Source organism: Myxocyprinus asiaticus, chromosome 18 (assembly GCF_019703515.2).
Source record: "Myxocyprinus asiaticus isolate MX2 ecotype Aquarium Trade chromosome 18, UBuf_Myxa_2, whole genome shotgun sequence".
Lineage (NCBI taxonomy): Eukaryota > Metazoa > Chordata > Actinopteri > Cypriniformes > Catostomidae > Myxocyprinus > Myxocyprinus asiaticus.
The window spans coordinates 25,009,037-25,036,220 of NC_059361.1; the positions used below are offsets into that span (position 1 = coordinate 25,009,037).

At 37.6% G+C, this 27,184-nt stretch overlaps 2 protein-coding genes across 3 annotated transcripts in view; one reads left to right on the forward strand and one right to left on the reverse strand.

Annotated features, from left to right (window-relative positions):
* Positions 1–19,634, reverse strand: part of LOC127455661 (cystic fibrosis transmembrane conductance regulator-like) — a 53,357-nt gene extending 33,723 nt beyond the window's left edge. The window contains 9 exon segments of the mRNA XM_051723686.1: positions 210–302; positions 607–853; positions 9,309–9,434; positions 10,189–10,352; positions 16,457–16,546; positions 16,685–16,900; positions 17,411–17,522; positions 18,485–18,595; positions 19,497–19,634. Coding sequence (XP_051579646.1) covers positions 210–302; positions 607–853; positions 9,309–9,434; positions 10,189–10,352; positions 16,457–16,546; positions 16,685–16,900; positions 17,411–17,522; positions 18,485–18,595; positions 19,497–19,549 — 1,212 coding nt within the window. The 5' untranslated portion in view covers positions 19,550–19,634.
* A 578-nt stretch (positions 19,635–20,212) lies between these two features.
* LOC127455664 (uncharacterized) lies at positions 20,213–26,290 on the forward strand. 2 transcript variants are annotated; one of them, XM_051723689.1, is made up of 11 exons: positions 20,213–20,349; positions 21,703–21,800; positions 21,962–22,129; positions 22,302–22,420; positions 22,556–22,692; positions 22,772–22,865; positions 23,024–23,135; positions 23,529–23,752; positions 23,898–24,066; positions 24,652–24,779; positions 25,065–26,290. In XM_051723689.1, exons 1-11 carry the CDS (start codon positions 20,342–20,344, stop codon positions 25,380–25,382), a joined length of 1,575 nt encoding a protein of 524 aa, XP_051579649.1. In that variant the 5' UTR covers positions 20,213–20,341; the 3' UTR covers positions 25,383–26,290. The 2 variants fall into 2 exon arrangements, with proteins under 2 accessions (XP_051579649.1, XP_051579650.1); XM_051723690.1 differs by having other exon boundaries at positions 20,216–20,349; positions 21,980–22,129.
* Positions 26,291–27,184: the final 894 nt, after the last annotated feature.

Here is a 27,184-nt window from a genome sequence, read left to right on the forward strand (position 1 = left end):
CAGTCACCTTTCACTTTTATTGCTTGGAATAAGATGCAATGAAAGTGAATGGTGACTGAGATTAACATACTGTCTAACATCTCCTTTTGTGTTCCATGGAAGAAAGTTAGTCATACACATTTTGAACAATGTGAACGTGAGTAAATGATGACTGAATTTTAATTTTTAGTTGAACTATCCCTTTAAAGACTGTGAATGCATAACTGTACCTCATCCCAAGAAGCAGTCACATTTTTAAGTTCCAGCTCTGTGATGCTGAGATCATACTCCATTAACATGTATTCTTCCTTACTGAGAAATTCCTGGAGGAAGTAAAAAACACAAGGTTAATGTGTTGGTTACAGTTTTGGATACAGGCAAGATTACAGTAATGCCCGCATTCTCTCAAAGTGCAGTAAAGTTTTTATAGCATTATACAACAATATAATGATGCCAAGAAGAATACTCTTCAGAAATATAGTATTATAGAGCAGTTCAGAATGTCATATTGTACAGTAGTAATAATATAAAGTATCCATAACTGCATTACGTAACAAAGAATTACAGTCTAGGGCACTAAGAGAATAGGTTAAGTTTTTGTATCACTTGTAGAGTCACAGCACTCACTTCAATCTTCCAAATGAGCTGCATGGTGTCATACCACATCTGGATGGAGCCGGGCAGTTGTCGAGTGACGGTCATCCTTAGCACCATACAGTAGGAGAGAGTGGTGAATATGCGACGTAGGTTGATACCGTGGCTGAGGGCGTGGGGAACCACTGCTGCCACAATCACAAAGATGGCTGATAAAAAGTAGGCCGAGCTGTAGAAGTAGCGCAGGGAGCCAATCTTCCTGGTCAACTTCACCTCATCCCTAAAAACAGTTTACGGGAAAAAGGAAAGACAAACTGATGGGGAATGCCAGATGGGTCAGATTTTTGGAGACTGTGTCATGAGATGTCAAATAGCAATAAAAACAACAGCAAATTGATTCACCAAAACTGAGCTGATAACAAAAACACAAAGGCACAGTGTGTGCTACCATGTGGCTTTAAGTGTCTCTAACACAACCCTACTCTTCTGATCTATAATCTCATTATAAAAGGCTATCTTAATATTAAAGAAATAGGAATCGAAACATGTTTATAAGTATAATGCAATTAACTGTTTGAATTTTCATCAACTTTTATTCTCTAATAATAATATATGATAATGACTTTTATATGATAATGATATTCCAGGTTCCAATACAAATTAAGCTTAATTTGTGGCATTTGTGGCAAAACATAAACATCTTTAAAAAAAGCAAAAATCTGGGTTCCAGCGAGGCATTTGCAATAGAAGTGACTGTAAACTGTAAACATTAAAATACTTGGGAGTCACGTGACGCCACGCGAGGTTCGGACATGTGAACGGCGAGCTCTGCGCACTTTGCTAGTTTTAATACTTTTTATGTCATAGACCGGTGAGATTCGAAACACCCTGATCCTTAACTGTTCTAGGAAGACAATATGTCAAAGAATTCAAAGTCCTCGGGCTCTGGAGACATTAAAAGACACTTATTTGGAGTCACGTGACGCCGTGCGAGGTTCGGGCGTGTGAACTAGTTTTTCATTATTTTTATGTCATAAACCAGTGAGATTCGATACACCCTGCTACATAACTGTTCTATGAAGTCAACATGGCAAAGAATTCAAAATCCTCGGGCTCTGAAGATATTAAAAGACACTTACATGCTCAAGCTGAAGTCCCTGACAAGGCAGCAGACCAGGGACACGGTTTGGACAGTGCGGTGGGAGAGATTCAATGCCAACTGTCCAGCATGTCGGTTGCTGGCATGCTGATCAAAGTCGTATCGGACCTGGAAGATCTGGCTGTAATATGTCAATCGATTACGGTGATGGAGGTGAAATTCTCTGAGTTAGTTGCAAGAATCTGGGACGTCGAGAGACGGATCGATTATCTGGAGTCATCGGAGAGGGAATTAGCTGCTAATCCGCTAGCGACCAAAGCAGATTTGCAGCATTTGGGAAAAACTGGAAGACCTTGAAAATCATAATCGGCGAAACAACATCCGAATTGTTGGAATTCCTGAGCATGAGGAGGGCTGAGCTATGGTAAAATTCCTAGATGAGCTCTTTCCGAGTCTGCTCGACATAACAGGCCATAAGCTGGAAATCGAGCGAGCTCACAGAGTCCCGGCTCGCAGATCGGCTGAGGGAGACAGGCCCGGATCAATTCTGGTAACATTTCTGAGATCATCCAATAAAGATCTTGTGTTGCACGAGGCAAGGAGTAAAGAAAAGCTTTCTTGGAAGAACCACAGCATTTTCTTGTTTCCAGACTTTGCCAATTTGGGAAGAGAGAAACATGATCGATTCAAGGAATGCAAGAAACTCTTACATTAACAGAGGATCACTTTTGCACTGTTGTTTCCGGCCAAACTGAGAATAGATACTAAGGATGGCCGCAAAATTTTTACATGCCCACAGCAAGCATTGTCTTTCATAGAGACAATGGGGTGAGTAAACCATTTGGTGTTTCTCATGTGGTCCCCAAGTGAACTGACTCGCTAAATATACACTTGACTGTCTGAGAAACTGGGTGCCATTTTGTTTCTTTTTGTGATGGTTCCGCCTAGTCGCTGGAATTTGTTTTGTGTAGTAACACTCCTTCAAGAAACTCTTGCATCGATGGAGGATCGCTTTTGCACTGATGTTTCTGGCAAAACTGAGAATAGATACTAAGGATGGCCGCAAAATATTTACATGCCCACAACAAGAAATGTCTTTCATAAAATCGATGGACTGTGGTCCCCAAGTCAGCTCGTCTCGCTGTACATACACTTGACTGTTCGAGGAAACTGGGCACCTGTTTTCTTTCTTTTTGTGCTGGTTCTGCCTAGCGGCTGGAGTTTTTTTTGTGGAATAACACTCCTTCGGAACAGTTGTGGATGAATCTGTTTGTTCTTTGTGCTCATGCCTCCTATTGGCTGGAGTTTGTTTTGTGGAGTATTTTGTGCAGGTCGTTGGAAGGATTAGGTCATCTGCTGCATTTATGAACAGCCGGCTCACTGAACATTCGTTTGACTGTCTGAGGAAACTGAACTTTTTTTTTTTTGTGCTGGTCCCACTGGAGGCTGGAGCTTGTTTTTGTTTTTATTCCTCCCCTTTTTCTCCCCAATTTGGAATGCTCAATTCCCAATGTGCTGTAAGTGACGTGTAGTGACTCACCTCAATCCGGGTGGCAGAGGACGAATCTCAGTTGCCTCCACATCTGAGACCATCAACCCGCGCATCTTATCACATGGCTTCTTAAGCACGTTACCACGGAGACATAATGCGTGTGGAAGCTTCACGCCATCCACCACGGCATCCACGCACAACTCACCACGCGCCCCACCGAGAACGAACCACATTATAGAGACCACGAGGAGGTTACCCCATGTGACTCTACCATCCCTAGACACTGAACCAATTTGGTTGCTTAGGACACCTGGCTGGAGTCACTCAGCACGCCAACGTCAGCGCCTTTACTCGCTGATCTACTCAGACCCCAGAGGCTGGAGCTTGTTTTGTGGAGGAACACACCTTCCTACAGTTTTGTGAATGAATCTACATGTTCTTTGTGTTTATTCTGCCTATTGGCAGGAGTTTTTTGTATAGATTATTTTCTGTTATGTAATTCTGTTTCACAAAATATTTATTGAAACACCGGACTTGAGCAATCTGATGGCAAAGGTGTTGCAGGGACTCTCATATGCGTTTAGAGGGATGGACTCCAGATATAGTGTTTCTTCAAGAAACGCATCTTCCCCCACAGGAAGCTGAACATTTTTGGAAGATATGGGGTGGACATATTTTCTTTAGTGCTGGCTCAAGTAAGAGCAGGGGAGTCATTACACTGATAAGTAAACATCTACAATTCAAATGTCTCAAACAGATTAAAGATAAATTAGGAAGAGTCATTATTGTTTTAGCAGAAATTCAGGGGCAAAGGTTAATTTTGGCTAATAATTACGCACCTAACGCTGATGATCACGGCTTTTTTATAGATCTTGAAGGGATGCTGCAAACAGCTGGCACCCCTCATGATATAATATTGGGAGGAGACTTTAATCTTTTGATGGACTCAGTCCTTGATCACAGTGAAGTAAATGTGTGTAAACCCCTAGAGCAACATTCACAGGATGGAAGAGACACTTCACAGGATGTGTAAAAATCTTGGTGTTACGGATATTTGGAGACTTTTGAACCCATCTGGTAGGGACTATAAATTTTTTTTCATCAGTCCATAAGATTTATTCTAGAATAGATTTTTTTTTTATATCCAAATCCCTCATTTCATCTGTTGTTGATTGCTCAATTGGAAATATTTTAGTCTAAGATCATGCCCTGGTGAGTTTAGAGGTGTTGCCATATACAGAGAAAAATAAATCATATAGTTGGCACCTTAATGTGTCCCTTTTGCAAAATCCTGATTTCCAACAAATGTTAAAGTCTGAAATCAGTGTTTATATGGAGACCAGCTGGTCCTCAGTATCCTCTGTGGGCGTGGCTTGGGAGGCACTTAAGGTGGTTCTTAGGGGTTGGATCATACAGTATGCCTCATTCACCAAAAAAATCCAAAGCACAAGAACTTGTGGAGTTGGAAGAAAATATTAAAGTGCCGAGGCAAAGCTGAAGTGCCATATGTCATCTGATGGCCTCAGAGAATTGACCTGATTGAAATATAGATATAATACTATTTTGTCACAGAAATTGGAGTTTTGGTTATTCAGAGCAAGACAATCATACTTTGAGTCGGGGGACAAAGCAGGAAAACATTTGGCTAGATATATAAAACACAGAGAGTCTTTTTCTACTATTCCCTCAGTGAAATCTGCTGGTAGTTAAATATTTACCTCGGCCATTGATATTAATAATGCTTTTAAAGAATTCTACTTTGATCTCTATAGTTCCACATCTTCATCTACTGATGAAGATATTAGGAACTTTGTGGAACCATTAGATCTCCCTAAACTGACGACTGAGCAAAAAAATGATCTTGATTCTGAGATAACCTTGGAGGAGATTGATGAGGTAATTAAGGCCTTGCCTACAGGCAAGTCTCCGGGTCCTGACGGCTTTTCCGAGTTTTTCAAATCTTATGCTACAGAACTGGCTCCACTTTTGTTAGAAGTTTATACAGAATCATTAAAGAACGGAAAGCTTCCTCCAACCATGATGCAAGCCCGGATCAGTCTGATCCTTGAAAGATCCAAGCGAGTGTAAAAGTTACCGCCCAATTTCCCTGATCCAGTTAGATGTAAAAAAAATTCCAAAATTCTGGCTAATTGATTAAGTAAAGTTATGACATCACTTATACATATAGATCAGGTGGGGTTTATTTGAGGCTGTAGCTCTTCTGACAATATTAGGCGTCTCATCAATATCATGTGGTCAGTAGCGAATGATCAATCTCCGGTCGCTGCCATCTAACTTGACACATCCACTTGTTGGCGGTGCCACTCAGAAGACAGGGACACAACACATGTTTTTTGGGGATGTGTAAAGATCCAAGAATTTTGGTTGGGGGTTCAGACCTTTATGTGTGAGGTATTGGACACTGATTTTTCATTTAGCCCCAGACTCTGTATCCTGGGTATTGGGACAACTCATGATATTGAGGACAGTTTTTTAAAAAGTTGGGTTCTAGACGGAGTCATGATTGGTAAGAAAATCATCCTCAGGGGATGGAAGTCGGCTGGGGCACCCTTATTTAGGGAGTGGCGCGGGGAGATGGGCGAGGTGGCGGTGTTTGAGGTGATGTTATCTAGAAGGCTGGGGAAATGGGATTTGTTTGTCAGGAAGTGGGAGGGGGGGTTATTTGGCTTTTTTGGAGGGTTCTCAGGGAGGGTCCGTGGAGAGGGATTTGTAGTTTAGTTGGGTATGTGTTATATTGATGTTGTTTGAATGTATATCTTGTTTTTTTATTTTATTTTATTTAATTTTTTTATTTTTTTATTTTGATGCACTAGATGTTGGTGACCACAGTTGTGCATGTTTGTGTCGGGTGTGGGGTGGGGGGATGTTCGGGGGAAGGGTTTTAATCGGAATAATTGATTCCGATTTTTATGTTGTGTTTGTATGTTTTTATGTTTGGAATCAATAAAATTGTTACTAAAAAAAAAAAAGTGCAGAGGCAGAGCTGAAAATTTTGGCTAACCGATTAAGTAAAGTTATGACATCTCTTATACATATAGATCAGGTGTGGTTTATTCGGGGCCGCAGCTCTTCTGATAACATTAGGCGTTTCATCAATATCATGTGGTCAGTGGCAAATGATCAGACTCTGGTCGCTGTCATCTCACTTGATGCCGAAAAGGCATTTGATATGGTAGAATGGGATTATTTTTTTAAGGTTTTGGAAATATATGAGTTCGGGAATACTTTTATTGGATGGATTAAGTTACTTTCTAGACACCCGGTAGCAGCGGTACAAACAAATGGATTAATTTCTGATTATTTTACTCTGGATAGGGGCACCCGGCAGGGTTGCCCTCTTTCCCCATTATTGTTCTGTCTTTTCCTGGAACCATTAGCAGCCACAATAAGAAAGGAAGATGATTTTCCAGGGGTGGTGGTGGGAGGTATGGCGCATAAGCTTTTGCTTTATGCAGATGATATTTTATTATTTGTCTCCGACCCCACTAGATCTATGCCTTGCCTCAACAGAATTATTAATTCCTTTTCTAAGTTCTCATGATACAGAGTCAATTGGTCTAAATCAGAAGCTTTGGCTCCAACAGCGTACTGCCCAATAATGGCTTTTCAGCCAGGTGCCTTCCAGTGGCCCAAACAGGGCTTGTAGTATTGTAATACGCTCGGTGACCTATAGAAGAATGGAGTGTTGAGATCCTTTGAAAATATGGTTCTCAGTTCTTTAGGTATTTACAGCTGCGCCACCTGCTCTTTACTATTTTTGGGAGTAGCATACACCCCCCCTAAAGTGGCAGATACTCTGGAAGTGGTGACTACTGCTTTTGGAAAAGGTCATGAGGCATCAGTGTATTACTCCCTGTTAATTTAGAGTCTGGGGGACGGAGCTTCAACTTCTCTCAAGAGATTATGGGAGAAAGATTTAAACTTGGTATTGGAGGAGGGAGTGTGGGCTAGGATTCTAAAAAACGTCAAGTCTACATCTAGAGATGCAAGGGTGCGTCTGATGCAATTTAAGATTTTACATAGATTCTATTGGACCCCTTCTAGATTGTATAGGTTTGGTCTTAAAGACACACCCACCTGCTGGCAATGCTAAACAGAAAACGGGAACACAACCAATGTTTTTTATGTTAGGATCCAAGAATTTTGGTTGAGGGTTCAGAGCTTTATGTGTGACGTACTGGACACTCAATTTTCATTTTGCCCCAGACTCTGTATCTTAGGCGATGGGGTGGTCATTAATATTGGGGATAGACATTTAAAAAGTTGGGTCCTAGCCGGAGTTATGATCGGCAGACGGATCATCCTCAGGTGATGGATGTCGGCTGGGGTACCCTCGTTTCGGGAGTGGTGCGGGGAGATGGGTGGGGTGGCGGCATTCGAAGAAGTGATTTATAGAAGGCTGGGAAAATGGGATTTGTTTGAAAGGAAGTGGGGTGGATATTTTGCTTTTTTGGAGGGTTCTCGGGGAGAGGCAGTGGAGAGGGACTTGTAGTTTAGATTTGTATGTGCATTCTTGTTATTTTTTGAAGGTATACTTTTTTTATGTTTTTAAATTTTTTACATTTTTATGTTCTAATTGTTGGTGACCACTGTAATGCGTGTTTGTGTCGGGTGGGGGATGTTCAGGGGAAGGGGCTTAATGTATATAATTTGATTCCGTATTTTATGTTGTGTTTGTTTGTATTATGAATGGAATCAATAAAAATTGTTAATAACAAACAATTTGTAATTGTCTTGTGTTGGAATGGAATGAAAGTCAAGGTGAACTTCAGCGGTCTCTACCCATGTGGTTGATATGAATCATGTAAACTTCTCTAATATCATTGCACTTTGTTCCTGGACTAGCACAAGCTGTGCAATAAAGGTTTAGCTTGGTTTGCACTGATGGGAACAATTCCAACAAAAGGAACAGTTTAAGAGAAGTGCTTTGTCCAGTCACATGATCTTATGACACGAGAAATTGGTAGAGACTGTATCTTTATATATAACTTAATTTATCCATTTCTGATTTACATAAAAACTGTGTGCACTCATGATCCTACTGTGTACAACCCTTCTAATGTTCAAATAAGTTGATGCCATATTATGCATTAACAGATTATTGCACATATTGTATAAAAAAAACCTGATTTCTTGTGTGATATCTACATCCTATTTACACAAGCCTACAGTACATTAACAAGTTAGGCAGAGGAACATAATAAAGAAATTACATAGTTGAAACATTAAAATACTCACTGTTTTAAAAGTATAGCCACGGGACATAAACAATATGCATGTTAACATGATTTTAGTGTGATAAAAAAGCTTACCTTTAACTAATGTTTTCTGTGTAAAGTTATATCCAATTTTACAACTTCGTTGCCATGACTACGTAATGTCAACAAACCCTAAAACCCTCAAATAAAAATAAATAAAAAATCTTTACAGCTCAAATAATACATTAGTTGTGATTCTATCAAATTTAAAGCTTCACATTAAACCCTCAAAAATTGGCCCCATTCACTTCCATTGTAAGTGCTTCACTGTAACCTCTATTTTTTAATTTTTTTTAAAGAAACGGACGGACGAGTCGAAAATATCTTTTGTGGTAATCAAAGTTATGCTACAAATGCTGTAGATTGAGCTTAACTTGTTGAACCCCAAATATTCCTTTAGAGGTATAGTTCACCCAAATAGCAAATTCTTGTTCCAAACCCGTTTCACTTTCTTTTTTCCATGAATTTCATTTTCCCAGTCTCAGTCACCAATCGCTTTCATTGTATGTAAAAAAAGATGCAATGAAAGTGAATAGTTACTAAGACTAACATACTGTCTAACGTCTCCTTTTGTGTTCCGCAAAAGAAAGTCAAATGGTTGTGGAATAACATGTGAGTAAATGATGACAGAATTTTCATTTCTGGATGAGCTATTCCTTTAAATTACTGAATGAATTCAGAAGACTGGAATATAGCACTATAGCTCCAGTCCCCATTCATTGTAACTGCATTGTAAAGAGCAACATGTACACAGGTTTGGAAAAGTGTGTAAATGACAGAATTTTCATTTTTAGGTGAAATGTTCCTTTAAATTACTTATTGAGTGACAGCCATTGTTTGAACTGTGTGTTACATCAGGTCTTACTGTCTTATGTTTTTGATAAGGGTCTCCATTATCTCCTCCCAGCCATAGGCCTTCACCGAATGCAGGTTCTCCATGATCTCTGAGGTCAGAGCCAAGCGCTTATTGGTCAGTTTTGCTTTTTGTGTTCTGATGGAGAAAAAAAAAAAAAGGAGGCAGAACATTTGAATGATTTGTCTGTGCTTACAGCACTCTGTGTTCTGTACATAATAACCACTACAATGAGCTGTGGGTGTTTAATACATGTGACTAAGCATGGTAGTAATGCCTAAAATTGTGTTTTATGAGTGAAGGCACTGGACACAGACAGCATACATACTAAATTGAACTTCACTGTGAGTATGTGTGATAATCTTTCACTGTAGCTGCTTTGACCAACATTGTTTACATTTCTCAAAAGCACAAGACTAACCCGCCTCTTGATTACAGAAGCAGAACTGAACTACCATTCCAAACAAAGAGTGTAACCAGCATTTATCATAACTGGAATGTGTGTTTCTGTGGGAGAATTAAAAAAAGACATGGAGAGACATCTCTCAAACAAATCTGTGCCAGTTGAAGTCAATAATGAAGACTTGTTTCAATTGCTGCATAATAAAAAAAAAAAGTGAAATCAAGGTGGTGCCAAAGCTACAAACTGCACAGCAGTGATACTTTATTGCCCCTTTTTTTGACCACTTTATATGTAATTATTGTTGAAGAAAATTTTGTTGAAAATTTATAAAATCTGGTAGAAATAAAAAAATATATATTATGGAAATTAATTGAAACAAACATGCTGTAATAAAAAAAAAAAAATGTTTTACAGTGCAATGGAAGCATCTCTGGGCAAGATTTATCTTTTGGTGTTTGGAAGTAGACTGACTGTAAATTTGAGACTTACTTGTAAGGGCCCATTTTATGTGACAGAAAGGCCTGCAGGACACCTAGTAAAGAGATGGCAGCAAGCGCACAGAAGCTATTGACATCAATGAGTTCCCAGATAAGCCCTGTACACAGGATGCATTGCAATGGTGATATCCATATAAAATGGGCCATACCCAGGCTCTGTACCAAAAAGGAAAACAAAAGAAATTGTATATGTATTATGGTACAATGAATACAAGATTGGGATTGTGTTAAACTTTACTATTTAGTTCACAGTGTTGGGATTGGCTTTAGTGGCTTGCATAATATAGGTCCATAAAATGAAATGATCACAGAGTTGGAACCTAGAAATTTAACCCTTTTAAGCTCTGAAGGTGTTTTTAAAGATTTCCTATTTCAGTGGCATGCCCATAATTAAAGGCTTATAACTCTCTCTCTCTCTCTCTCTCTCTCTCTCTCTCTCTCTCTCTCTCTCTCTCTCTCTATATATATATATATATATATATATAAAGAAAAAGAAAAAGAAAAAGAAAAAACAAAGAGGGTCAGATGTTTGGTATAATTTTAAAGAAAACTTTTCAAAAAATTTTGATGACTCTCAGCCTAAGAAACTGCTGAAAGATAAAAAAATTAAAAAAAACACCTGAGCCAAAAATGAACTTGACATTTGACATTATATATCTCAGGGTGTAAATAAGGTAGCTCTGAAAAATTTTATTTTGAAAAGCTTTTGTTTTGTTCCCAATCATGTCACTTGTAACTGAGTAAAATTTTGTGTTGATATGACAAAGCAATCAAAAGTTATAGCATTACAAAAAAAATTTATCCTAGTGTCCAAAAACATCTCCAAGTGTCCAAAAGCGTCTCCAAACAAATAAAACATTACACATGCAAATACAACAATGACTAAAGATATGCTCTCTCTCCAAAGCATGCAGGCATGAATAACAAGAACTCATTCAGTTCCATTCTGTGTCATTTGTGTCATCATTGAGTCTGTGTCATGTACTTGGCGCCATCTCCTGGTGGCCATATATAATTAGAGTGAATGATCCTCTCTGCCCATATTTGGATGACTTCCACATCTGGTTGCAGAAATCTGAATCCTAATACGATTGGTTTAGCATTCCATGATGCTGGACAACATTCTACATCATTTCTAATGAAGTCATCTGATCCAGGAAAGCCAACCTGTTTTTAGCCAGATTATGTTCTGTGTGCACATTGTGCATCGTGTGTTTTATCTAATGATGTATGCATCCGGTTACATTGTGTGTGGTCTCATTTTAATGGGAATCACCTCCTCTAATAATGGTATGTGATATTTTATGTTCTGTTTATCTTTCGTGAAGTTTTAAGTGAAAAAATGGATTATAAGCAACACCTGTTTACATGTAACATGTATTTTAAAGACATGTACTTGTCTGTGAGTAAAACAAATAGGCTGGTTGTATTCTACTCTTTGAGAGCTTTCCAGTGGCATTTGACACATGGCTGTCTGATCAGTTTGATGTTTTTACTGATTACAATAATATGTATAGTGCAAAATTATTAATAAATTATCAAAACAGAGAGGGGCCTGGGTAGCTCAGTGGTAAAGACGCTGGCTACCACCCCTGGAGTTCACGAGTTTGAATCCCAGGGTGTGCTGAGTGACTCCAGCCAGGTCTCCTAAGCAACCAAATTGGCCCGGTTGCTAGGGAGGGTAGAGTCACACAGGGTAACCTCCTCGTGATCGCTATAATGTGGTTCGCTCTCTGTGGGGCGCGTGGTGAGTTGTGTGTAGATGCTGCGGTGGATGACGTGGGCCTCCGCACGCACTATGTCTCCGTGGTAATGCGCTCAACGAGCCACGTGATAAGATGTGCTGGTTGATGGATTCAGACGCAGAGGCAGCTGAGATTTGTCCTCTGCCACCTGGATTGAGGCCAGTCACTATGCCACCATGAGGACTTAGAGCAAAATTGGGAATTGGGCATTCCAAATTGGGAGAAAAATGGGAGAAAACAACAAATAAATTTTTTTTATAATTCTCAAAACGGAACACTTATGATTTGTCTGCAAATTTCAAAGCACTTGTTCAGTTTTGGTCATAATGCCTATATGTGTTGTAAAGTACAGCTTCTAAGCTTTAAAACAATACCTATTTTGTGTTGGTCAAGACTGTAGTTATTAAAAATGTGATAATTATTTTTTCTCGGCGGGCCTGCCAGTCAATCAGAGCTTAAAGGCTTAAGCAATTTGAAAGAGCAGGATATGAAATTCATACACTTCTTGGTCCTTCATCTGGCATTTATGCATATTCCTTATGTGTCAGTTAGATGCCATAATTCTTAGGATAACTGTGAAACCCAAATACTACTATACCAAGCATACAAAGCCACACAAATCTAAAAACATCCATTAGTAAAAGGTATAACACAAATATTACATCCTGTTCCTCACATTTGCTCACAAATTTCAAAGCCAGCTTACACATTCCGAGGGAAGGGGACCATTTCTATGGGATCAAAATCCCGTCAAAAGTGTTGCGGTCACAGGTTCAAAAATAATAAGCATGAATCAAAAATAATAAGCGCAGATTCAAAAAATAATAAGCGCAGATCAAAATAATTAGCACATATCAAAAAATAACAAGCATGAATCAAAAATATATAAACACATTTAAAATATGCTGCAAAAAAAAAAAAAAAAGAAAAATTAAAGCAAAATCATCAAAATTGCAAACAAAATCATGGTTTCGTTGGTTATATTACTGTTTTTTGTGCTCTCTGACAATTTTGCTCATATTTTCATTTTTTTGTACACTTACGCTTTATTTTTCTTTGCATTTGTTTCTAAGTTCTGTGCTTGGTTTTTTAAAACTTGTGAGTAGAGTTTCATGTAAATCAGGGGGCGTTTTGTATCCCCATTGGTCCACTAGTTCTTGATCGACAGCTCCTCCCCTAGCCAATCATTCGAAGAGGGGAGGTGACATCACTCCAAGACGACTCCGACGGCTGCTGCTCAATCTCACAATGGTAGATGAAGATGGATAACCGTCAATTGGTAAATCCTGGACAATCACAGGTAATTGAATATAACTATATTATTTGTGGTTTATAGATACGCTGCTTGTGCCTGTTTTGATTATTTTCTGCCAGCTCTAGGAAACAACGTGTTGTCCGAGTAGGCCATTATCATAGTTCGTTAACACATGTATCGAGCCAGCTGAATTTAGTTAGCAGAGTCTTTAGTTTAGGCATTATTTAAGACTTCCTTGTTTGTAGGTTATTGATTGCATATCTTAAAAAAAAAAACAAGGCTGGGTTGGTGTGGATGTTTGATGCATGTTTTTACTAGCTGTACCAATGTAGTCGCGAGTTTAGAACCCAGCTTGATCCGCTTTTCTATGTTGCTGAATGTGCCGTTATGTACTGAACATACGTTGGCATCTTTGGCAGGGCTACATGTAGTTTCTTTTTCCACAATATTGCAGCAAAATCAGAAACAAGTGACTAAGCGTCCCCACGTCAATAAATAATGCAATAAAGTTGGCTTGACGTTGGACGTTCTTTATTCACAAATAATCTAAAATTTAGGGACCATCTCTAAAGATACAGGCAACATTGGAGCATACATATACAAAACATTTACAAACATTTCCATAACAGAGTATACAACTTCAATAACATTTGAAGCAAATGACTAACAGTCATACAACCAACTCCAAAGTGTTCCTGTAGGTGTCAGCAATAATGCACACCTTTTAGATTTTTGATATAATTAAAAAATAAATCCAATTATATGTAAGCATTTCTATATTCATCATTATTGTAATAGGCCTTGGTGTCATAATTATTATCTTAAGTCAGGAAATACTTGTTTGTATGTTGCTTTGCAGGCTCTTTGTGCCTCACCCAAACAAGAGTGGCCTATTCAATTTACACAAAAATACATCAACTTTATATACTGTAAACACAGTTACTGAAGTACTGAAGGTTTGGGGAAAAAAATGCACTCAATTACAATAATTTGTTATATCCAAAAGTGTCTTTTCTGGTGGCCAGCTGACAGAAATAAAATCCAGATCCCGACACCAAGGCCTATTACAATACTGATGAATATAGAAGTAATGTTTAATGGGTGTTCATGTATATCATGTCTTTTATTTTGAATTCTAGTTCCTGTTTCATGTCATGTGTTCCCTAGTCATATGATGTCCTGTTTTCCCTCCATGTTCATGTGTCTTGTTTTCATTGGTTCATTGTTTAATTATCTTGTTTAGAGTTCTGTTTGTTCATTGGTTATGTTCTCCCATGTCCATGTATTTAAGCCCTCGTGTTTTCCATTGTCCTTTGTCAAGTATTGCTGAATGTAACTTTGGTTGGATTGTTCATGTCATGTCATGTCATGTCAAGTCAAGTCAAGTCCATGTTTATGTTTTGTTCTGTTCATGTTTGGATTTACGGTTTTGGGATATCACTTTTGTTAATAAATTGCACTTGGGTTCTTCATTTTATCATCTTCGTCATTGCCAGTGGCAGCAGACCAACGTTACAATAGAAATGCTTATATATAATTGGACTTTATTTTTTATTTTTTTATTATTATATCAAAAATCTAAATGGTGTGCATTATTGCTGACACCTACATGCACACTTTGGAGTTGGTTGTATGACTGTAAGTCATTTGCTTCAAATGTTATTGAAGTTGTATACTCTGTTATGGAAATGTTAGTAAATGTTTTGTATATGTATGCTCCAATGTTGCCTGTATCTTTAGAGACGGTCCCCAAATTTGCAACTATTTTTGAATAAAGAAAGTCCAATGTCAAGCCAACTTTATTGCATTATTTATTGACGTGGGGACGCTTGGTCACTTGTTTCTGATTTCGCTGCAGTATCGTGGAAAACGAAACTACTTGTAGCCATGCCAACGATGCAAACGTAGGATCAGTACACAATGGCACATTCAGCAACATGAAAAAGTAGATTAAGTTGGGTTCTGAACTCACGACTACATTGGTACAGCTAGTAAAAACATGCATCAAACGTCCACACCAACCCAGCCTTGAATTTTTAGATAAGCAGCCAATAACCTACAAACAAGGAAGTCTTAAATAATGCCTAAACTAAAGACTCTGCTAACTAAATTCAGCTGGCTCGATACATGTGTTAACGAACTATGATAATGGCCTACTCGGACAACACGTTGTTTCCTAGAGCTGGCAGAAAATACTCAAAACAGGCACAAACAGCGTATCTATAAACCACATATAATATAGTTATATTCAATTACCTGTGATTGTCCAGGATTTACCAACTGACGGTTATCCATCTTCATCTACCATCGTGCGATTGAGCAGCAGCCATCTGAGTCGCATTGGAGTGACGTCACTTCCTCTCATCGAATGACTGGCTAGAGGAGGAGCTGTCGATCAAGAACTAGTAGACAAATGGGGATGCAAAACGCCCCCTGATTTACATGAAACTCTACTCACAAGTTTTGGAAAACCAACCGCAAAACTTGGAAAGAAAAGCAAAGAAAAGCTTATAGAGTAAGCGTACAAAAAAATAAAAATACGAGCAAAATTGTCAGAGAGCACAAAAAACGGTAATATAACATAATATAATATAAAGGAAAACATGATTTGTTTTTTGCAATTCTGATGATTTTGCTTTAATTTTTCCTTTTGTTTCTTTTTTTGCAGCATATTTTAAATGTGTTTATATCATTTTGATTCATGCTTGTTATTTTTTGATCTGCACTAATTAATTTGATGTGTACTTATTGTTTTGATCTGTGCTTTTTATTTATTTTTGCGCTTATTATTGTTTTATCTGCACTTATTATTTTTTGATTCACGCTTATTATTTTGATTCACACTTATTATTTTTGGATCCGTGACCGCAATACTTTTGACGGCATTTTGATTCCATACATTTCAGCCCACATAAAATACAGGTGTTAATTGCTTCAGAGCACTTACAGAGTATTTCAATATTCAACACCTTGGCTCTACCTTCCTAAGAGGTTTCAGAGTTCAGCCATCCTCCCCTCTAAAGCATTCAGTCTGTGTTACACTGAAATGCTCTCTTTGAAGCATTTTCAAAATCCATTGCTTTGTATAATAAATTATCAAAATATCTTCAGTCCATAATTAAGAAGTACAGTAGTGCTTTTGTAAAGCAATATATTTTAAAGAAGTAGTCTTGATCAATATTCTAAACTCCCAAATCTCACAGGTCCATGTGAGAAAAACATTATGGAAAACTGTGGTGATTTGCTCTTGTCACACTTGCCTGATCAAACTTGCCCAGGTTTGCTGACATCAGACTGACCAGTTGACCTGTGCTGATCTTGTCAAGGACTCGGCTAGAAAGTTTCAAAATCTAAGGGACAAAGTTCATACATTTAATGTACTGTCCTTTTGAATATTTTGTGCTATTGATGGTCCACATTATAACCATTCTGCAGGCAAAAACAAACCTGGTATCAGGGACAGACAACAGTGATAACTGGATGCAAACCTTTTTGTAGATTATGCTAAAGAGTGCGATCCTGATCTGCATGCCCAGTCTGTGCAGTCCAAACATGGCTGGCTGGAGCAAGAGAATGCGGGCAGTGAATAGCAAGCTGAGGCCCGTGGCGAGAAAGTAGCCCATGGCTCGCTCTGGCTCATGTGCTGGGTCAAATGATGCAATTATCCGCCCTAAAATCTGTGGCTGCACTGATTTTGTGGCTTCCTGAAAAACAGTCATGGAAATGGCTGAACAAAAACCACAAATCTTCAGATTTTCATGACAATTGCATAATACAATGCCTGGAGTCTGGATTTCTGGATATTATAAGCTTAATGAACAAATTTATAAGAAAATCTATGCTAAAATGTACATTTTAAAGCACATGCAAATATAAAAAAAAATAAATAAAAAAAAAAACAAGTAAAAGTAAATCTACTAGAAGGTTACATCATAGATGCTGTAAGCATCTTCTCTGAGTTGTGGACACGGAAACAGTAACACTGCACTGTGCAATACACAGCTAGGAATCAAATAACTTCATACCAATAAGCCAGCAATATCCACCCATTTGCAAACAATTAGCAAATTTACACTTCATGCTTTTGGATCCTGTTGTACACATCTTCACCAAATTGCCAAGCCGTTGCATTAAGAGAGATTAACACTCAAATCCCAGAACTCACAAACACAAAAAAAGAATGGAACATATACAGAAACTATATGGAGACTTACGCCTATATAAAGGAGGATGCCAAATAACAGAAAAGGTTGTATGAAGCATCGTGCAAGAGCTCGCAGGAGACTAGGTTTTTTCCTACCAGATCCAACTTCTCTGTCCCATTCTCTATGTAGGGAAAAAGGAGAAAACTGAATGGAACTGTTAAAAAGCTCTTAGCATCCACCCACCCACAATAAAACTGGTATGGTCCACATATTTTGGTACACTCCTGTATAACCTGGGTGATTTAGCCAACTAATTAAACAGAGCAAAGGGACCTTAACAAGCATGGGGAAATGCTGGAGACTGAGCCAACCTGTTAATGGCACTTTTAAGCACTTGTGAAAAATGTTGCATAGTGAGAATGTCTTCAAAAAATAATTACATAAATAGTTTTCATTTATCAGTTAACATCATACAAATTCCAGTAAACATAAAAAAGCTAAATCAATATTTGATGTGGCCACCTTTGCCTTTAAAACATCCCCAATTGGTTGTTGGCAGATTGGATGATCTAAGCTTCTTGGAGAATTTGCCACAGTTCTTCTATCTGTTTAGGCTGTCTCAATTGCTTGTAATCTCAGACTGACTCGATGTTCAGTGGGGGACTCTGTGGGGGCAATGCCATCTCTTGCAGAGCACCCTGTTCTTCTATTCTAATCTTTTCTATTTGCAAAAGTAATGTTTGTGAGTCTAAAATGATTTTTTTCCTATTGACACACTAAAGCTGAAGATATAAATAACCACCTTAAGACAAATATTTTTGTGAAACATCTCAAGTGCCTAAAACTTTTGCACAGTACTGTATTTACTGTATATATATATATATATATATATATATATATATATATATATATATATACACACACACACACACACACACATACATACATACACACACATATTTCTATATAAACATCTGTAAACTAAATATACATATAAATACAAATTATGAATTCAGTGAAACTGTAAAATGAAGTAGCCAGCAACACATTTTAATAACTAGGATTGTAGGAATTAAAAACTTTTTTAAATACATCACAAATTGAGTTATGTGTCAAAAAAAAGGTGCTAATGCAAATACTAACTTCTCCAAACGTTCTGAAAGGACATCTGCTGTATCTTGACTGGGAGCTTGACAAACATCAAATGGCCTCAATTTCTCCTTAAAACCCTTTCTCATAATAGAGTTTGTCCACCTGCAAACAGATGTTCAACAGATATTGAAAAGTTACCTAGAAAAGAATACACAATATGCATATTGTGATAATTTTTAATTACAGTAATTAGAGTTTGCCTAAAATGATTGTAGGATTGTAGGAATGATTGTTATTCTCTGTAAGTTTTTTCTAGTCTATAATTATACACAGTGCTGAACAAACACGCTGGAGTCACGACTTGCTGTAAAATGACACTTGAATTTGTGAAGCAAAACCATTACGCAGCAGATTTCTTCAAGTATTTGATAAGGAGATTAGATTGTACTGTAACACTTACAATAAGTTACTATTTGTTAACATTAGTTAATGCATCAGGTATCATGAACAAACAATGAACAATATATTTTTTGCAGAATTTATTAATCTTTGTTAGTTCATAAAAATACAATTGTTCATTATTAGTTCATTGTTAGTTCATAGTGAATTAACTAATGTTAACATATACAACTTTTGATTTTAGAAATGTTTTAGTATATGGTGAAATTAACATTAACTAAGATTAATAAATGCTGTAAAATTATTGTTTATTGTTAGTTCTTAACTAATGTTAACTAATGTAAACAATTGTAAATGTATGGTAAACTGTTACCAATAGTATCTTGTGCGCCTTACAGTGCTATTGAAATTACATTGTTGCCAAAATATTTAAGAAATTGGCTTTAGTTTACAGTCCAAAATCTTATGAAAGTGTTTGAGTGAACGTGTCAAACAGTCATCATGTTTCCAAGTGCTCTGCGCACATACGAAGAAATCGGGGGGAAAACTTCAACAACGTCTCTGATATCAAAACATACACGTGTTCTGAGGCATTACATTTTGCTTTAAGGTTTCTTAATCAACGCGTGAAAACAAAACATTTAATATTCCCTTTGTGTCTTACCAAAAGAAGTATCTTGAGAGGCAGTTGGCATCCTCCACAGGTGAGCTCTGCATTCTTAATGTTCCCCGGGGGTGACACCGCTCACATCGGGTGTCAGTTTAACGCCTCTCCGTTGAATGGAGATCGCGAGCGCTGCCCTCCACTCCAAGTGATTGATGATATTGTTAAGGTATTCGCTGCCAGTATTAAGACGGTGGAGAAAAATCTCTCGTATCTCAAAAGGAACATCAAAGTATTGTCTACTCTTGCTTATATTCACAGCAGCGCTAGTACAGTCATCAGCGAGAGAAGTGCGCTCTCCAAACCTCATCCGCAAAAGATCCTTTGGGCATGTCATCATCAACCTGTCAGTCATTTACAGAGATGCTCACGTGTTGTTTTACTCCGGCAACATGATCAAGAAGAGCGAGTGGCGTGTCATCTTCAGAGAACTCTTATGAGCAGCAACACATTTAACACACGAAATTGTAGTTAATGATTTCGCACCTCTCCTGGTTTCATAATGTTTTACATAGACTATTTAAAAAGAAATGGAAAAAATGGCACAAACAACAAAGAGATTAAGGATCATAATATTGTATGATATTAAATGAGCCCACACAGGAAAAATGGCAGAGTAGTTTTTCCAGAGTTAATTTTTTCCCCCTCAAAAATAGTTGTTTTTGCTCTATTTTGAGTGTACAGAGTAAAATGTGTCAGTAGAGTGGGAGCGAAATTAAAGAGTAACTGTGACTCCTCCCCAAAATTATCCTCCCAAAGTTTAGTTTATCCGCCATTACTGTTCGTCACGGCCATCGCGATCGCTGCCGTTTGTGGGTTTAGAAGAGAAGTTGCGCTTCTACTGGATGTTAAAGTAAGTAAAGTTTCAAAGTCTTATTCATTTTCATAATATTCGCCTCTGTTTTGAGATCAGTTTGCCACGTTTTTTTGAATATTATAGAGATAGCTTTCTCATGTTAACTTGATGCGAAGTTTAACGTGAACGTTAGTGCTCGACACAATGCTAGCTAATGAGGAAAATTCACTAATCACTTGTTAGATGCTGTGGTGCACCAAAACTTTACTAAAACCTACTTTAGCTAATTTAATGTTAGCTTCACTGTGGAGGCAAACACATAGCCTAACCTTAATTTAAGCTGGCCTCAAGAACTAAGTTAAGCAAAGTTATATTGAAAGCAAAAAGCTAACATATAGATTACATGAACATTAATTGACAACAGTGAAACTAGCTAGCTGCCTATCAAATGTTTGTCCACTAAACTATTGTGACTAGCGGCTCGAGTTGTGCACCACATGTACTTGACTCTGTAAAGAGTTAAGTTAACGTTAGCCTTAATTGGATTGCTGGAGGCAATTTTTATGTGGGTGAGCATTGAGCACCATGCCTTAACAGAACTATTAGACAGTTATTACAAATTAAAAACACATTAGTGAACAAAGATAATTCATGTTGTGTAGTGCACTAATGCCTGTTCGGTAACACTTTAGAATACTGTTCCGTCATTAATGAATAATGGGAAACACAGGAACAAATAACCCACTAGTAATGACTCAAGTATTACCAAATCCTTCAGAAGGAATTACTAATTATTTTGATCAGTATTCTAAAGTGAAAAGCATGATAACTCCCTAATATTGACTGAAGTCACTGTAAACTTTTGAGTCTTTTGTAAGGTTTTGGATAGTAATGACTCAAGTGTTACCCTACTACATCCTTCAGAAGGAACTACTTATTATTTGGATCAGTATTATAAAGTGAAAAGCATGATAACCCCCTAGTAATGACTGAAGTTTTTGAGATTTTAGTAAGATTTTGAATAGTAATTCTTTCAGATGGATTTGGTAATACTTGAGTCATTACTAGTGGGTTACCATTACCTTATATTATACATTATTCACATTAATTATGAACTTGTATACAGTAGTTCTTAGTAGTCCTCTGGGAGGTATGAAAAAATAGTTATTGAGTAGCTAATAGTGAACTACCTCATTCAACTGAACGCTATTTCTTACTAATTCGTTAATCAGAATTTCTTGTTAGTTAATAGTAGTTACTAGAATGTTAATAGTGCATTACTCATTTGTTCCTGTGTAGTTATTCATTAATGACCGAACAGTATTCTAAAGGGTTAACGAATGTTCTTTTTTTCATCTGATTGTGAGTGTTATCGCCTTTTGTTTAACTTTGTCTTTTTGGTTCCTTCAGGATGCAAACCAACAATGTTGTCAGAGTGAAGTTCAAAGATAGCAAGAAATATATTTTTTCTCCAACACCTTTTACATTTCAGATGTTTTTGGAATGTGGTGAGAAATAACAAACTTTAACATTGTTAAAATCTTTAATAATTTTCCCTCTGAAAAAATAGTTTTTAATAGTAATAAAATAAGTGTATGATTGTATCTTATGGGGTATAAAAATAACTGTTTGTGTTTTTTGGCATTGCTGTCCTTTGTCAATTTGCCAGTGGTTTGTCTTCCTTCAGTTGCCAAGAAATTTGATCTTCCTACAATGGACGTTAAAGTCTTTGATGACTCGAAGACAGAAGTTGATGAGGAAGCATTTGAATATCTGCTGACACGACCAGACCTTGGTGTCCTAGAAATTTTCATCCCAGGCACAGCAAGTTTTGATGGTAAGTTGTTTGACATGCTTATTATGTTTTGTGTTTATTCTCAGCAATATTCACCAATTCACTGATTTGCACAGGCTAATATGTCTATTGGACTAATTCTTAATAGCTGTGTAGCATGCTATCAAAGTAGTATGAACAGATAATCAGACCATTGATATGGTTTATATTGAAGATTCTTTAAGCTCAAGCTCATTAGGAGATGCTGGGGGCACATCAGAGTCTGATGACACAGCAATGTTGATTAGAAGTCCTCCTGAAAAAAATCGAGCTGAGGAACGTCGTCTTGCCCAAGTAAGGATCACCAATCTTGCCTCTGAATTACATCTATATAGAATTACTTAAATAGTAAAGATATTTGGAACTATATACTCTTGTCAGTTGTTAATTTCTCATCTCTGCTCAATATTACATCATTTCCCTCTCCAGATGGTCGAAGATATCCTAAAGAGCAGCCCTGGAGGCGAGAAGGTCATAAATGAATACGCTCGCACTAAAAGTCTGTCAGATGGCAGAAGACGTGACGTGGTGGAAATCTTGGTAGCACATTTGACAAATGAACATGGGTAGGTTGTTCATACAGTAATTTGTAAATTGATGTTTATGATGTTATGGGTTGTAATTGGTTTATGTTTATGTGTGTAGAACAAGCCCTTCCCGACGTTTGAAGGAAGAATATGCGAAGGGAATCATCTCCCTATTCCCATACTTGGCTGACCCCAGGAGCAAACTTGGTTATGTAAGTAGCTTTTGCCTCTCAATCTTTTTGATTTACAGGAGGAGGATATACTCTGTATATTTCAGAGTAAAGATTATCTACATTATAATTGATACGGCATTTATTTCCTTAGTCGTGTAATGTATAACAACTAGGTCTGTGTATTGTTCTGGTCATAGGAGCATTATTACAATGCAGAAGATGGAAGTGGATATTTGGCATGGAGAATTAAAACGCTGCAGAAAGAAGGATCAGAGGGACGGATGAAACGCCCACGGCAACCACAGACAGGTGCAATATTTGATGTTTAGTCAGTGCTTTTATTAGCTTGGCTGCAAGGCTTGAATAACTTTTTTTTTTTTTTTCAAATGAACATACAACTTGATTATTTTACTCATCTTAACATTTGTGACTTGTCTTTGAAGTATTCTTTTGTTCCAAATTGGTCTGTCATTAAGTCATATTGTGAATGAGGTCAAGAGTTACATAGTATATAAGCGCTTTTCTTTTTAAATGCAAACATGCTTTGCATAATCATCAGCGTTGGGCAAATTTAAATGTCACTCTAGGATATATGCATGTTTTCCATGTTATTTCCTGTCATGTATCTAGTGTTGGTATGTTGTGCTTTGGAAAGAAAAGGGACTACAAATGTGGTTTTCATATTGTCTTAAACACTTTCAGGTGGGCCAACTGCTGACAGGGATCCCTACAAAGAAGACAGCTGGTTGAATGATGAACGTCAGTGTCAGGAAGCAATTGCCCTGATGAAGCATACAGGTGATGAGGCAGTGGTAAAGGAAAAGATGAGGTTAACACTGGCCTATCGCCAGAAGATGCTGCACGACCCTAAAGAGGCACCTGATATTCTATCCATTTTCCCGCGATTCATGGATATACCAGGCTTGGTATGTGAGACTTCAATTGTTTAAACAAACAAACAAATATGAAATCAAGTGCTATTGTTGTTCTGCAGTAACACAGACTCGTTAGGTAAACAAAGTGAGTTCCTACTGTGGTACCTACTTTAATTATCTTTGTTATTTTGTACAGATTGATCAAGATTTTGGACTTCTATTTGGTGATGCGACCTCTGCAAAGTTGTTGGAGAAGTGGTCTACCAACATAAAACCACAGGTTATTGCACAGAGCCGTGGCCTCACACAGACTAGTGAGCTCCAAGACCTCATCCAAAATGCTGAAGCCACTGAAGTTGAAGAAGGTAACTATTGTGCTATACCCTAAATTGTTTTAGAGGAAGTTATGCATTCATGAAAAGCATAGCTTTATTCAGATATATAGAGTTTCAATTTTGGTCACAACTTTACCCATTAGACATGCATGATTCATATGCAAGTTATGCAACACAGACTTGCAATGGGTAAACTGTTAGAATGATAATTACCTGTTTCTCTAACATTTCTACCCTGATTTTTTCTCAAAGGCCTAGTACAGGAGTTGCAGATTTACAGTTTGAAATTGTTTTCATTTGGGACGCATGGTTGACATGTTGTAGATAAAGTTTAACTGTATGACCGCATTTCAGTATCTGTAGAGGTTTCACCTTAATTCATCCACACATCTGTTGTCATCAAGACTTGGCCATGAATGTGCTGTTAATACTGAATCTGTGTGCAGTATAAACTAAGGTACTGGAGTGGTTAATGTATTTATACCAGCACATCATCCAAGTTGAAGTTAAGTTAAAATGAGTAGGAGGGTATGTTCAACCCCTTCTACCTAAAAACCAAACCTAAAAGCCTATTTTTTATTATTTTTTTGTTTATTTTGTTTTCCGTGTCTCCAGGTTGGGACAGCGATATGTCTTCCATTCTGATGCTGGTTCACCTTTTGCCACCCTCAAGTCAAGGCCGCAAAAGACCGGGAAAAATCTCAGCTAGACAAGCATGTGATTGTCTTGTGAAATTCATCAAGGTGAAGCTACTGATGAAGCTGATCAAATGACACTAGTTCATAATGTCGTGTTACTATGTGACCTTGAACATGCTTACTTCTCATACAGGTTCTTAAAGATCACCTGTCCTTTAAATTATTGTTCTTGTGCTATTATTTTCTACTTAACACATACTTAGTAACAATCTGTTGGAAGTATGTAATAGAGAAACTTGGTGGAAGACATCACTGTATCTTTATTCATGCTGTATATTGACTTTATCTGTTAAGTCACATTGGCACTAATGTGTTTTCATTCTTTTACAGACCGGAACCAGTATCCAAGGACACTTGGATAGCATTGGAGAGAGTCTCCAGCCATATCTACTTGTTGTTGGGCCGAAGAGAAGTAGGGTCCAGTCTTGTTTTATTGTAATTGACCAACATGCTCTACCCTGTAAGGCCTCTAATTCACTGGCCTGTGTTGATGAGCTTTTCAAAGCTCACTTTGTCTTTGGCACCTCATACTGTCAGGAATTGACCAATGTGTATAGCTTTCTGCAAACCACTGTCTATGACATAGATGTTGAAACCACCAAGGTGAATCCCAGAGTGGCTGAGTTGAGAGCTAGAATGCTCCAGTGAGCAGATGAATTGTTTCATTTGTAAAAGGGGGCATGCTAGTGCCAATGCCCTTATAAGGCACTTTAAGTTAGTTCATGGCCTTTGTCCAGGAAAAAGTCTGAAGTTAAAATGTGCTCTAAGAGGTTGTTCACATGTTTACCATAGTTTTTCTGGATTACGAAAGCATCTCAGCAAGTGTTGTGCAATTGACAGTTCACGCACCGATTATGGTGAAAGCTCATCCACCACCAACTCCATTTCATTAGGGGATGTAGGTGTTTTACCAAATCAAAATTCACCTTGTGAGTCTGTACTCTTAAAAACAAATATAGTAAACAGTTGTGCAACAGTGGTAGCTGAACTTAAAGTTGCTGGTGTCGCAGAGACAACTATTAACTATGTTGTTAGTGCTCTAGAAGAAGTGATTGGAGACATTCATAGTCAAACTCAAGAATCTGTGAAAAATCTTTAGAGGAGCCCATAAAGAGTGCTGTTGAGTCTCAAATTGATCAGTGTTTTGAAAAAATGCAAAATCCTTTTGTGGCATTAAACACTGAGAGCAAGAGAATGCAGTACTTTTCAGAGAAATGGGGAAAAAATATATCCTGTTGAATATGTTCTCGGAACAAGATTTGCTACACGGCGTAACAGAACAACTGGAACTTATGCCCAAACCATTGTTAAGGATAAATTTGTATATATACCAATTCTTGAGACATTACAGTCCATTTATAAGCACCCTAACATTAAAGATATGATGACGAGAGATTCACAACAAAGACCAAATTGTCTTTATGACATACACGATGGAGAATTCTTTAAGAATCATGCGCTCTTCTCAAAACAAAGACATGCAGTTCAGATCCAGCTTTTTTTTTGATGAATTTGAATGCTCAAACCCCCTTGGATCAAAACGAGGAATACTTAAGTTAGGAGCTATCTATTTTACCCTTAGAAATATTTCCCCTAAATACAACTCGAGTTTACTAAATATCCATTTAGTTGCTTTATTTCATGCACAAGATATCAAAACTTATGGGTTTGATAAAATACTAGGGCCGCTTGTCCAGGATATCTCAACACTGGAAACCAATGGAATTTAGATTCCTTTATTTGATCATACAGTTTATGGAACCATTGTCCAAGTTACTGGTGACAACCTTGGTGTTCATTCTTTATTTGGTTTTGTGGAATCGTTTAGTGCTAGGTACTGTTGCCGCTTTTGCCTACTAGAGAAAGAAGACTTTCAGACAGAGTTCAGTGAAGATAGTCCAAAGATGTCAGTGCGAACTAAAGAACTTCATGCTGAACACTGTCAGAATATGCAGAGCAATCCCAGTCTACCTTATGTAATGGGAGTAAAAAAGTCTTGCCTTTTAAATTCTTTGCAATATTTCCACACCACTGCAAATTTTTCGGTTGATATCATGCATGATATATTAGAGGGGGTTGCACAATATGAGATGAAATTACTTATTCAGCACCTGATTGACAATTACACCACATCAGCAGAAGTACACAGACGAATTCAGAGTTTTAATTATGGCTTCATGGAACAAAACAACAAACCTCCTGGTGTAGCATTAAGAGAGGGTTCCAATGACCTGGGCTTAAATGCCACTCAGAGCTGGTGTTTACTGCGTCATCTACCCATTATGTTTGGAGATCTTGTGCGTCCTAATGATCAGCACTGGTATTGTTCATTTTTATTGCTTCAGATAGTCAATATAGTGTTTTCTTCAGTTATATCCACTGGTATCACCATTTATTTGAAACACCTGATTGCAGAGCACCACAGTTTGTTTAAGCATTTGTTTCCTGAT